General features: G+C 51.4%; 1 protein-coding gene and 1 long non-coding RNA gene across 3 annotated transcripts in view; one reads left to right on the top strand and one right to left on the bottom strand.

Moving 5' to 3' along the window:
- The first annotated feature begins 897 nt into the window (after positions 1-897).
- Positions 898-12,712, top strand: part of fibpa (fibroblast growth factor (acidic) intracellular binding protein a) — a 16,397-nt gene continuing 4,582 nt past the window's right edge. The window contains exons 1-6 of one of the 2 annotated variants that reach the window (XM_067975642.1): positions 898-1,599; positions 2,501-2,699; positions 3,156-3,282; positions 5,362-5,462; positions 8,599-8,732; positions 11,969-12,088. In XM_067975642.1, coding sequence (XP_067831743.1) covers positions 1,515-1,599; positions 2,501-2,699; positions 3,156-3,282; positions 5,362-5,462; positions 8,599-8,732; positions 11,969-12,088 — 766 coding nt within the window. In that variant the 5' untranslated portion in view covers positions 898-1,514. The remainder of the gene's footprint in view (positions 1,600-2,500; positions 2,700-3,155; positions 3,283-5,361; positions 5,463-8,598; positions 8,733-11,968; positions 12,089-12,712) is intronic. The other variant, XM_067975643.1, reaches the window with a different exon arrangement.
- LOC137306437 (uncharacterized) overlaps positions 11,179-12,712 on the bottom strand; it is a 20,805-nt gene continuing 19,271 nt past the window's right edge. Inside the window, exon 3 of the long non-coding RNA XR_010958880.1 lies at positions 11,179-11,910. This is a non-coding gene — a long non-coding RNA (uncharacterized lncRNA). The remainder of the gene's footprint in view (positions 11,911-12,712) is intronic.

Below are 12,712 nucleotides of genomic sequence, written 5' to 3'. Positions count from 1 at the left end.
ACTGAGTGAAGGGAGGATGTGGGTTTACAGTAATATTACTGAGTGAAGGGAGGATGTGGGTTTGCGGTAATATTACTGAGTGGAGGGAGGATGTGGGTTTACAGTAATATTACTGAGTGAAGGGAGGATGTGGGTTTGCAGTAATATTACTGAGTGAAGGGAGGATGTGGGTTTACTGTAATATTACTGAGTGAAGGGAGGATGTGGGTTTACTGTAATATTACTGAGTGAAGGGAGGATGTGGGTTTACTGTAATATTACTGAGTGAAGGGAGGATGTGGGTTTACTGTAATATTACTGGGTGAAGGGAGGATGTGGGTTTACAGTAATATTACTGAGTGAAGGGAGGATGTGGGTTTACTGTAATATTACTGAGTGAAGGGAGGATGTGGGTTTACTGTAATATTACTGAGTGAAGGGAGGATGTGGGTTTACAGTAATATTACTGGGTGAAGGGAGGATGTGGGTTTACAGTAATATTACTGGGTGAAGGGAGGATGTGGGTTTACAGTAATATTACTGAGTGAAGGGAGGATGTGGGTTTACTGTAATATTACTGAGTGAAGGGAGGATGTGGGTTTACTGTAATATTACTGAGTGAAGGGAGGATGTGGGTTTACAGTAATATTACTGAGTGGAGGGAGGATGTGGGTTTACTGTAATATTACTGAGTGAAGGGAGGATGTGGGTTTACAGTAATATTACTGAGTGAAGAGTGGATCTGATTGATGGTGCTGTTGCTCGGTGCTGTTGCTAGGAGCTGGCCCGCTTGCCCCGCCCTCGTTGCCATGGAGGATGACACATGGGCGTCCGCGGTCAGTGACGTGTTGTGCGCTGTGTTGTTATTGGTTGCGCTGAGCGGAAGTTGCTGCAGGTGACCTGGGCTGGGTCTCACTGACCCGGAAGTCATCGCGCACGGACGGGCCTGTTCGCTTCTCACTCCGGGTTTGAGGTGAATTCGAGCCTCGATTAATGACAGTCACCGCCCGAGATTCACGGGGCTCGGGGAAAGATCCCAAATCACCCGCGGGGATTCAGTGACTAAAACTCTCCCACCTGAAGGAAAGAGCAACGAAAACCTCGATTTGCAGCAGCTCAGGGATCGCTGGGATACAGATAGTTACCATAGTAACAGGTGTGGGGAGTAGTTACCATAGTAACAGGTGTGGGGGGATAGTTACCATAGTAACAGGTGTGGGGAGTAGTTACCATAGTAACAGGTGTGGGGCGTAGTTACCATAGTAACAGGTGTGAGGGGGATAGTTGCCATAGTAACAGGTGCAAGGGGCTAATTACCTTAATAACAAGTGTAGGAGGTCGTAACCTTAATAAGAGGTTTGGGGATAGTTACCATAGTAACAATAGTAATCGCGGTGGGGTGTAGTAATTATAGTTACTGGCACAGGTAGTAGCCCTAGTAACGGGGAGAGTTACTTTATTGAGAGGAGCAGCCACAGAGACAGAGTGTGGGGGCAGTGGCCATCGTTACTGGTGGGTACCGGAGACCGTGGCTCATGGCGGTCGAGCTGGACGTGTTTGTCGGAAACACCACACTGATTGACAAGGACGTTTATCAGCTCTGGCTCGATGGATATTCAGGTAAAGGATTGAGGCAGAGCATAGTCTGCATTGCTAACCGTGAACTGTCTCTTACAGTGTTAACCTTTAACCTGTACCAGGATGTTAACCTTTAACCTGTACCAGGATTGCCAACCTTTAACCTGCACTGAAAGGTTCATCATCTAACCTCTATCAGTCTTCCGTTGAGTTGAGTTGTCCTATTCCAGGGGTGAAGCGTCTAGGATTGTAAATGGATTTTCTGTCTTTTTTTTCATTGTACTGTCACCTGATTGGCATCAATAGACCTGGATATCAGTAAACTTACTCCCACCGAGGGGTGTGCTGCCCTCCATTCTTGCCCCTTGTCATTCAATCGTGACTGCAATGAAACTGCTGGACCCCTAGGCTCTACAGAGGAGAATTTCACCAGAATACCATCCGTAAAGCAGTTTCATATCTTCCATTGTGGTTTAAGTGCAGGCTAGCGGCAGACGGGGACATCATTAAATATCGGGAGTTGGTTCAGTACACTAGAGAGGATGTGTCTGGGCTCACGTTCATTCCGTGCTTGTATCTATTAGAAAGGTACCGTGGCACATATGTTTCTGAGGGACATGACGACGCACTACGTAGAGCTTCCAGATGTTTCTGAGACGTGATCTCTGTCGAGCTTCCAGATGTTTCTGAGGGACTTGATAACGCACTATGTAAACGCAAGGCTGTCTTGGTCCACACCTGGATGGAATTTTCTTGCCCGTGCACCCTGCCCAGAAATAACCTTCCCCGCTGTTAGATTTAATTTGGGGAAAAAGTGACCAGTCTCGACCTTGACCAGCCACCGGTGTGTTTGAGGAGGAGGGGAGATCGACAAGCGCCCAATAACTAATGCAGATATCAGTGTTTCAGTTGTACCTCACCATTTTCTGTGTCTTCCTTCTAGTCAGTGATGCTGTTACAATTCGAATCCAAAGTGGGATATTGGAACAGACTGGTGCAACCCCAGATGTCCTGGAGAGCGACACCATGGACCATTACCGCACTTTCCAGATGTTGGAACGTCTGCTGCACAGCCCCCCAAAACTGATCAACCAGCTACTCTTCCAGATCCCCCCACCGATGCAATCCATGTTAATTGAAAAGTAAGCAGCAATAATCTGAATTTGATAGAGAATAAATTGGGTGCTTCCAAATAATTAGAGCCCTGGAACTGGCATTGTATTTGACTGTTGCCAACTGGTTCACTAATGCGCATGAGGGAAGGAAACCTGTCTGGCTTTGATGGGACAGTGTCAAGGGAGCTTTACTCTGTATCTAACCCGTGCTGTACCTGCCCTGGGAGTGTTTGACGGGACAGTGTCAAGGGAGCTTTACTCTGTATCTAACCCGTGCTGTACCTGCCCTGGGAGTGTTTGACGGGACAGTGTAGAGGGAGCTTTACTCTGTATCTAACCCGTGCTGTACCTGCCCTGGGAGTGTTTGATGAGACAGTGTAGAGGGAGCTTTACTCTGTATCTGACCCGTGCTGTGTCAGTGAAAATATTTTGTTTAAAATGAGTGTTGCCCCGAGTTAAAGTGAAATGCTTTCCCTTCGCCAGATATTATGCGTTTGATGAGCCGTTCGTGAGGGAGGTTCTTGGGAAGAAGCTGTCAAAAGGCACCAAGAAGGATCTGGATGATGTCAGCACTAAAACGGGTATCACACTGAAGAGCTGTAGGAGGCAGGTAAGGACCAGGCGCGGGCCCCCCCCCCCGAGGCGGGGGACTAGGCGCGGGCCCCCCCCCCCCCCCCCCCGAGGCGGGGGACCAGGCGCGGGCCCCCCCCGGAGGCGGGGACCACGCGCGGCCCCTTCAACAAACCAGCTTTCTGTCTGAATCTTTGATGATCTGCGTTCGCTGTTCAGGAATATTCTGGCGGGTTTTAAAACTGAATTCTGTTTTTAATGCTACATGATTTTTTTCCCATCCTGCAAACGTAAAGTTTAGTGCTCGGCTCGGTTGTTGACTTCCTCATCTGAAGGTTCTGGTGGATGTTCAAGATCATTTGGTGTTATTTGAAGAAGAGCACAGATTTTCTACGCTGATCATAAGACAGTTTTCCCCTGGCTAGGACAAAGGAACGTAGGCTGATAATCGCCCGCAATTAATTCAAGCTGCCAACCGAAATAATTTCAAAACCTCAAAGCCGTAGACTGTAGGAAATAGGCCCTCATAGCCCAGCGAGTAAACTTTTAAACACCAACTGGCAAACTGCTTGTTCTCAATCTCTTATCTGACTGAAAGAACTTGCATTTATATAGCGCCTTCCACAACATCCCAAAACGCTTAACAGCCAATGAAGTACTTATCAAGTGTGGTCACTGTTGTGATGTGGGGAAACGCGGCAGCCAATTTGCGCACAGCAAGATCCCACAAACAGCAGTGATTTTAGGTTTTGGTTGGGGGATTGGGCCAGGACACCGGGGAGAACTCCCCTGCTTTTCTTCCCATAGCGCCCTGGGGTCTTTTACGTCCACCTGAGAGGGCAGACTTGGTTTAACGTCTCATCCGAAAGACGGCACTGCCGACAGTGCAGCACTCTCTCAGCACCGGCACTGGGAGCGCCAGCCTGGATTTTGCGCTCAAGTCTCTGGAGTGGGGCTCAAACCCACGACCTTCTGACTCTGAGGCCAGTGTGCTGCCCACTGAGCCACAGCTGACACCATTCGGCAAATCAGATAACCTGACACCGTTGATGCAGACCGATCATTTCTGGCATCATCATGCAATCAATGTGAGAGTTTTTCATTGCACCCGGCCACTACACCCAACCAGTTACAGTCAGCCAGTTAGCAGACACACTCAATCAATGTAATCAGAGGGAAAAGGGACCCACAATTAAACTATTTGGGTTCGGGTCAGGGATGCTGCAGTCTTAACAGAATGTGTACATCACCCCTGCCCCAGTACTGAGAAACACATTCAGCTATCCCAGAATCAGTCACAGGGAATCATTTTAAATTTAAAAATTGGTGCAATTTTGGCAAGGTATAAATTGTGAACAGTTCTGGTCTCCATATTATAGAGAGGCACTGGAGAAAATGCAAAAAGAAAGATTTTACAAGGATGATACCAGAACTGAGGTTATAACTTACCAGGAAAGACTGAACGGGCTGGGGCTCTTTTCTCTAGAAGAGACTGAAGTGTAACCTGATCGAGGTCTTTAAGATAATGACGGGGTTCGATAGGGTAGATGTAAAGAAGATGTTTCCACTTGTGGGGGAGACCAGAACTAGAGGTCATAAATATAAGATAGTCACTAATAAATCCAATAGGGAATTCAGGAGAAACTTCTTTACCCAGAGAGTGGTGAGAATGTGGAACTCGCTCCCACAAGGAGTAGTTGAGGCGAATAGTATAGATGCATTTAAGGGGAAGCTCGATAAACATGAGGGAGAAAGGAATAGAAGGTTATGCTGATAGGGTGAGATGATGTAGGGAGTGGGGAGGCTCGTGTGGAGCATAAACACCGGGATAGACCAGTTGGACCGAATGGCCTATTTCTGTGCTGTACAAATTCTATGTAAAATTCCTAATGAACATCTAACCGAGATCCTTGTGAGCTGAAACAGGAGAGATGTGTGATCCAGGCAGTCTGGTGCTGAAAAATGCCACTGAGGGAGGTGGCAGGACGTGTTTTAAAATAAAGCTGCTGACGAGCGAGAGTTGGGCAGAGGAGCTGAGGGTAGGGGAGGGGACAGAGCCTCAAGCTTTCGATTTAACCCCGGGCTTTTAATGGCTGATCCTCATCTTGTCTCTCTCCAGTTCGATAACTTCAAGCGAGTGTTTAAGGTGGTCGAGGAGATGAAGGGGCCACTGGTGGAGAACATTCAGCAGAACTTCCTGCTTTCGGACAGGCTGGCTGGGTAAATACCCTCCCCCAAAATGAAATCGTTTTCTATGCTGCTTAAACGGAGGGATGTTGGTGCTGGGATGTGAAGGCAGTCCAATCATTATATTCACTGAATCCAGGGTCCACATCAAACATTATCCAACAATAGGTGAAGATTTCCTCGTTTCACCAGGCAAGCTCGTTCCCCCGTACAAATATTGAGTAGAGAACAAAACCCTTAACTCTCGGGAGAGTGTCCTTTACTCCACTGGTTTGGCAGATTAAATTCCTGCACCAGCAGTCCTCTGAGCCTTCCTAAGTGAGCGTGCTACTCCATCGGCATTTTAAGCTTGGTGTCCGTTAAGAAATTTATCTGCAAATATTCCAGACTCCGCTCAGCAAAAGAAAGGAACTTGAATCCTATTAGTCTAGGCTGGATTTAAACCCGGACCCCGGCAGTGAGAGATCACTGGTCTCCAAATGTTATATCCCTGGGCAAAATAGGAGGAAGGAAAGCAGGATAATTATAGTCAGCAGTAGTTAAATCTCCCAAACCCGCCACCTCCACCACCTTGGTGGACAAGGGCAGCAGGTGCATGGGAACAACACCACCTGCACATTCCCCTCCGAGTCACACACCATCCCGACTTGGAAACATATCGTCGTTCCTTCATCGTCGCTGGGTCCAAATCCTGGAACTCCCTTCCTAACAGCACTGTGGGAGAACCTTCACCACACGGGACTGCAGCGGTTCAAGAAGGCGGCTCACCACCACCTTCTCCAAGGGGCGATTAGGGATGGGCAATAAATGCCCGGCCAAATAGGGGAGGTGGGAGGACGACCGGGAGAGAGAGGGGCCACGACGGGGGAGGAGCGGTGGCCTCCAGAGGCCTGCGTGGCTTTAATGTGGGGTCAGGGGGATACACTCCCACCCCTCCCTGCGCCACAATCAGGTAAGTATATTTGAAACACTTACCTTGTTGGTCGCGGCCTGCAGCGGTCCCTTTAAGGCTGGCTGTCTCCGGACAAACCAATATTGCAGTGTGGGCCTCACACAGGGGTTAGATTTGGATTTGGAAAGGGCATAATGCCTGTTTCAGGCGCGGGCCCTGAACGCCTATTCTTTCGGCCATTACCAATATGGTGGGCGGCCCTCATCTGGCTCATAATGAGCGTGCATCTCCTGCCCGCCATATTGGAGACTTAGGCGCCCGCTTAGCGCCCGGAAAAGGGGCGTGGCACCATCGAATTTCAAGGCCGAGAGCTCCAGTGTGGAGGACGCACCAGTCCCGTGCTTGGGCGGTCGAGGGCGATAACTCGCAGGCCGGGAGTCGTGAACAGAAAGCTGCCACTCGGTGCTCCCGCAGTGCAGGACACCAGGGCCTCAAGCTTACCAACCCTGGAGCAAAGTGTTCAGCCTTCGCCCTCGACGCTCCACATCCTTGTTCACCGAGCAGCAGGAGGCGCAGGGCGTAGATCGCACACCCTGCGAAAATGGGCATCTTTTAGTCACTTCAGGCCTGTGGCGCAGTGTTTTACTGCACTGCGCTGTTGCAATGACATCCCCCCCACCAGGAGGCAGTGTTACTTCACGTAAAGACTGACGGCCGTTTTCTTGCCCCCAAACTGTAGAAAAAGTTTTCATGTTTCCTCGCTGTTGGCAATCTAATGCCATTGAGCTCTTTCCTATAAAAGTATGGTCATTACTTTTTTGTGCGATTAATTCGTCTGCCTTCGCTCCTTCAAGTCCAAGGGGAGCACATCTGGCGCACAGCTGGTTCAGCCATCCGCCACCAGATGTGGCTGGATCCAAATCCAGAGCTGATCTGCCGAAAGTGCTCGCTGCTCCCGGAGGGGAAAGATGACCCCCTCCCCACCCCCCCCCCCCCGGCTTCTCCACTACCGATGGTCTCCCCTGCCACCCTCCGCCCTCGCCTCCAACAAAAAGTGCGGGGAGCTCACGGACTTCTTTGTCACCGAGATTGAGACCGTCTGTTCAGCTTCCCCCCTCCCCACCCCCATTCCCCCAGCCCACCAAGCTGGCCCTCTTCCCTTGCTCCCCGCTGCCCTAGCCCTAACCCCTCTCCTATCTCCCCTCATCCCCTCTCCGTGCTCATCTTATCCACTAGACCTATCTCGTTCTCCCTGGACGTCATCCCCACTAAATCCAGCTTCCCTTCCTGGCCCCCATGCTAGCTGGAGTTGAAAATGGTTCCCTCTCCTCAGTTGCTGTCTCCCCCCTCACTCCCCCCCCCTTTCTCTTTCAAAACTGCTGCCATCCACCCCCCTCCTCTAATAACCCATTCTCCCTTTCAAATTTACTCAGGGAGGGATCCAGTCATCTCTTTGGAGGGAGGTTGGGGTTAGAATTTGTCTGGCTATGTTGGAATCACAGAACGATACAGCGCAGAAGGAGGCCGTTCGGCCCATCGTGCCTGTGTCGGCTCTTTGAAAGAGCTCTCCAATTAGTCCCGCTCTTTCCCCAATTTTTTTCCTTTTCCAGTATTTATCCAATTCCCTTTTGAAAGTTACTATTGAATCTGCTTCCACCGCCCTTTCAGGCAGTGAATTCCAGATCAGAACAACTCGCTGCGTAAAAAAAAATTCTCCTCATCTCCCCCTCTGGTTCTTTTACCAATTATCTTAAATCTGTGTCCTCTGGTTACCGACCCTCCTGCCACTGGAAACAGTTTCTCCTTATTTCCTCAATCAAAAATCCCCTCAAAGATTTTAATAAAAGTCAAATTAAAGATACCCCTATTTCCTCTGGACATTGTTCTTTTAATCTTTTTGATGTTAGTGTCCTAATGGATATGGGGATGGGGGGGAGGGGAGGAAAGGCAGAGTGGGGTAATTGAGAGTGGGAGGAGGCTCGATGGGAGTATAGTACCGTTGGGCCGAGTGGCCTGGTTCTGTGCTGTAACTCTCCATGCCTGGGTCATCTGGATGTTCCTGCCTTCCAGACCTCTGCCCAATGCTGCCCCTACTTTGAGCCAGCTGCTCGGGGGGGAGGGGGAGGGGGAAGGGGAGAGGGCACGAGGGTGACCTCGGGCGACCTGCCCGTCAGACCGAGGCGCCGGCGGGGGGAGAGAGAGAGAGAGAGAGAGCGGGCGCTGACGGGCAGTATAATCATTGTCTCTTGTTTCTTTTCTCGGCCGTTTTCTGCCCAGTGACTATGCGGCTGTAGTGTTTTTCGCCAACAGCCGATTTGAGACCGGCAAGAAGAGGCTGCAGTACCTGACCTTTGAGGACTTTGCCTGCTGTGCGGAACAGCTGATTCAGAACTGGACGCTCGGAGCTGTGGGTAAGTGAGGGCCACCTGCGGCCTGGGATAGGGGGTGAGTTCAGTACGGTCAAAATCTGGCTATAGAGTGTGGGGAGCCATCACAGACCAGACCGTGGAGATGGGAACCCTCTGCCTATGAAAGTTTTTAAGATATCATTGGCCACTTCTTCGACAGCACCTCCCAAACCCACGACCTCCACCACCTAGAAGGACAAGGGCAGCAGGTGCATGGGAACAACACCACCTGCACGTTCCCCTCCAAGTCACACACCATCCTGACTTGGAAATATATCGCCGTTCCTTCATTGTCGCTGGGTCAAAATCCTGGAACTCCCTTCCTAACAGCACTGTGGGAGAACCGTCACCACACGGACTGCAGTGGTTCAAGAAGGCGGCTCACCACCACCTTCTCAAGGGCAATTAGGGATGGGCAATAAATGCCGGCCTCGCCAGCGACGCCCACATCCCATGAATGAATATTTTTTTTTAAAAACTCCCCAGGGTTTAACAGTCGGGTTATTTTTTTAAATGAATGTAATATATATCAATGGTTTAATTTTCAACTTAATGTATTTTTAATTTCTCATACCCAAATACGCGAATGAAGAGCAAATCTTTTCTTCACTCTGTATAGTTCACGAGCGAAGTTTAAAATTAGGATTAACATTAAGACCGTGTTGTGTCTTTGCAATTCACTGTGGCACGTGGGCTATTACACGAGCTGCAAACGGTTGCAGGACCGAAAGGGTTAAACGGGTGCGACCCATGTACCGATTAAAGGGCCCCGCCAAGTCGCACAGTGAACCTGCAGTGCCCCCGACCTCTTGGAAGCAGATAGGGACGGGTCCGTGCCCAGTGGACTCTCTGTTAAGGTAAGACTCCCTCTCTTTAAGAGACTCACGTCCTTTCATTTCCCTCAGTCTCCCTATACCATGACTGACCTGCTTTCAGCCTCTGATGCATCAACTATAAGACAGTGTGGCTGAGCTTCCAGGAAAGACTTCACGTGTTCCTCAGGGCGGGAGAGGGGAGCACGTAGTCCCTACAGATTTAAAAGTGAGGGAAATCACAGACTGTTCTGTTCCGCACTGCCCAGGAGCACCCTGACCTGTGCTGTTTCTTTGTGGGCACAGGAGGATGCGATCCTCCAGGTCCCACAAGGGAACCTTGGGCCCTTCTGCCCTGGGCTTTCCTCCCAGAGTAAAAAGTGGTCCCTCCCCTCTGGGCTGGGTTACAGTGAGTGACGGTCCCTCCCCTCTGGGCTGGGTTACAGTGAGTGACGGTCCCTCCCCTCTGGGCTGGGTTACAGTGAGTGACGGTCCCTCCCCTCTGGGCTGGGTTACAGTGAGTGACGGTCCCTCCCCTCTGGGCTGGGTTACAGTGAGTGACGGTCCCTCCCCTCTGGGCTGGGTTACAGTGAGTGACGGTCCCTCCCCTCTGGGCTGGGTTACAGTGAGTGACGGTCCCTCCCCTCTGGGCTGGGTTACAGTGAGTGACGGTCCCTCCCCTCTGGGCTGGGTTACAGTGAGTGACGGTCCCTCCCCTCTGGGCTGGGTTACAGTGAGTGACGGTCCCTCCCCTCTGGGCTGGGTTACAGTGAGTGACGGTCCCTCCCCTCTGGGCTGGGTTACAGTGAGTGACGGTCCCTCCCCTCTGGGCTGGGTTACAGTGAGTGACGGTCCCTCCCCTCTGGGCTGGGTTACAGTGAGTGACGGTCCCTCCCCTCTGGGCTGGGTTACAGTGAGTGACGGTCCCTCCCCTCTGGGCTGGGTTACAGTGAGTGACGGTCCCTCCCCTCTGGGCTGGGTTACAGTGAGTGACGGTCCCTCCCCTCTGGGCTGGGTTACAGTGAGTGACGGTCCCTCCCCTCTGGGCTGGGTTACAGTGAGTGACGGTCCCTCCCCTCTGGGCTGGGTTACAGTGAGTGACGGTCCCTCCCCTCTGGGCTGGGTTACAGTGAGTGACGGTCCCTCCCCTCTGGGCTGGGTTACAGTGAGTGACGGTCCCTCCCCTCTGGGCTGGGTTACAGTGAGTGACGGTCCCTCCCCTCTGGGCTGGGTTACAGTGCGTGACGGTCCCTCCCCTCTGGGCTGGGTTACAGTGAGTGACGGTCCCTCCCCTCTGGGCTGGGTTACAGTGAGTGACGGTCCCTCCCCTCTGGGCTGGGTTACAGTGAGTGACGGTCCCTCCCCTCTGGGAATGGGTTACAGTGAGTGACGGTCCCTCCCCTGGCCTAGGTTACAGTGAGTGATGGTCTCTCCCCTCTGGGCTGGGATACAGCGAGTGACGCAGTCCATATACTGTGAGAATGGGATACAGTGAGTGACGGTCCCTCCCCTCTGGGAATGGGATACAGTGAGTGACGGTCCCTCCCCTCTGGGAATGGGATACAGTGAGTCACGGTCCCTCCCCTCTGGGAATGGGATACAGCGAGTGAGGGTCCCTACCCTCTGGGCTGGGATAGTGTGTGACGATCCCTCCCCTCTGGGCTGGGATACAGCGAGTGACGGTCCCTCCCCTCTGGGCTGGGATACGGTGAGTGATGCAGTCCATATACTGTGGGAATGGGATACAGTGAGTGATGCGGTCCATATACTGTGGGAATGGGATACAGTGAGTGACGCGGTCCATATACTGTGGGAATGGGATACAGTGAGTGATGCGGTCCATATACTGTGGGAATGGGATACAGTGAGTGATGTGGTCCATATACTGTGGGAATGGGATACAGTGAGTGACGCGGTCCATATACTGTGGGAATGGGATACAGTGAGTGATGTGGTCCATATACTGTGGGAATGGGATACAGTGAGTGATGTGGTCCATATACTGTGGGAATGGGATACAGTGAGTGATGCGGTCCATATACTGTGGGAATGGGATACAGCGAGTGACGTGGTCCATCTACTGTTTTAAGCATGGGATACAGTCTAATGAAGAAGAGGCAAGATGGAGGAGGTGTAATGGTCTCACTACAGAATCAAGGTAAGTAATTCATTTTTAACTAAAAGCACATTTTTTTGGAAGATCGTTAAGAGCGTTTCCTGCCGCTGATTCGGAGCCGTTCACAGCCTCCGGCGATCCGAGCCCCTCGGGCAGTAATTCCGAGCTCCGTCTCCTCCCGTTGGTTGTTGTTGTTCTCTATGTGCCGTCCCCGAGGGAACTGTTGCTTTTTTTTTTGTTAAACTTTTGAGACCTTAAAAAGAAAAGAAAGAAGAGTTGATGTTTGGAGTCTCGCTTCACTCTCTCTGTAGAAAACCGCACCCCCGCTGCCAACCTCGGGCCTGCCTCTTCCACCTCGCAGATAGACCACGCTCAGTATCCGGGAGCCAATGTAAAGCGGACGAGTGGCCGCTCGTACTGCCAGTCACCAGGTTAGGCTGTGCTTTGGACGTCTCACTCTGATGCCATTTCCTTTACTTTGTCCGCTGTGTTTTCATTTTGGGGGGGGTGGGGGGGGTGGGTGGGTGCGGGGGGAGGAGGGCATGAAATATCCTGGTGAGGCACTGTCGCTGCACAAGGCACCATCACTGTGTGAGGCACTTGATCTCCTGTTTACAAAGAAAGACACCCACAGCTTCTCTAGGCTCTCCACATAACTGAAGTCCCTCATCCCTGAAAGAACTTGCATTTATATCACCACCTCAGGACGTCCCAAAGCGCTCTACAGCCAATCAAGTACTTTTTTTTAAAGTGTAGTCACTGTTGTAATGTAGGAAACGCGGCAGCCAATTTACACACAGCAAGATCCCACAATCACCATTGTGATAATGATCAGATCATCTGTTTTTTTTTTAGTGATGTTGATTGAGGGATAAATATTGGCCCCAGCACACCGGGGGAGAACTCCCCCCTGCTCCTCTTCGAAATAGCGGCCGTGGGATCTTTTACGCCCACCTGAGAGGGGCGGACGGGGCCTCGGTTTAATGTCTCATCCGAATGTCGGCACCTCCGACAGTGCGGCACTCCCTCAGCACTGGCACTGGGAGCGTCAGCCT

The sequence above is a fragment of the Heptranchias perlo genome, chromosome 43, assembly GCF_035084215.1.
Source record: "Heptranchias perlo isolate sHepPer1 chromosome 43, sHepPer1.hap1, whole genome shotgun sequence".
NCBI lineage: Eukaryota > Metazoa > Chordata > Chondrichthyes > Hexanchiformes > Hexanchidae > Heptranchias > Heptranchias perlo.
This window is presented reverse-complemented; position numbering and strand designations above follow the sequence as displayed.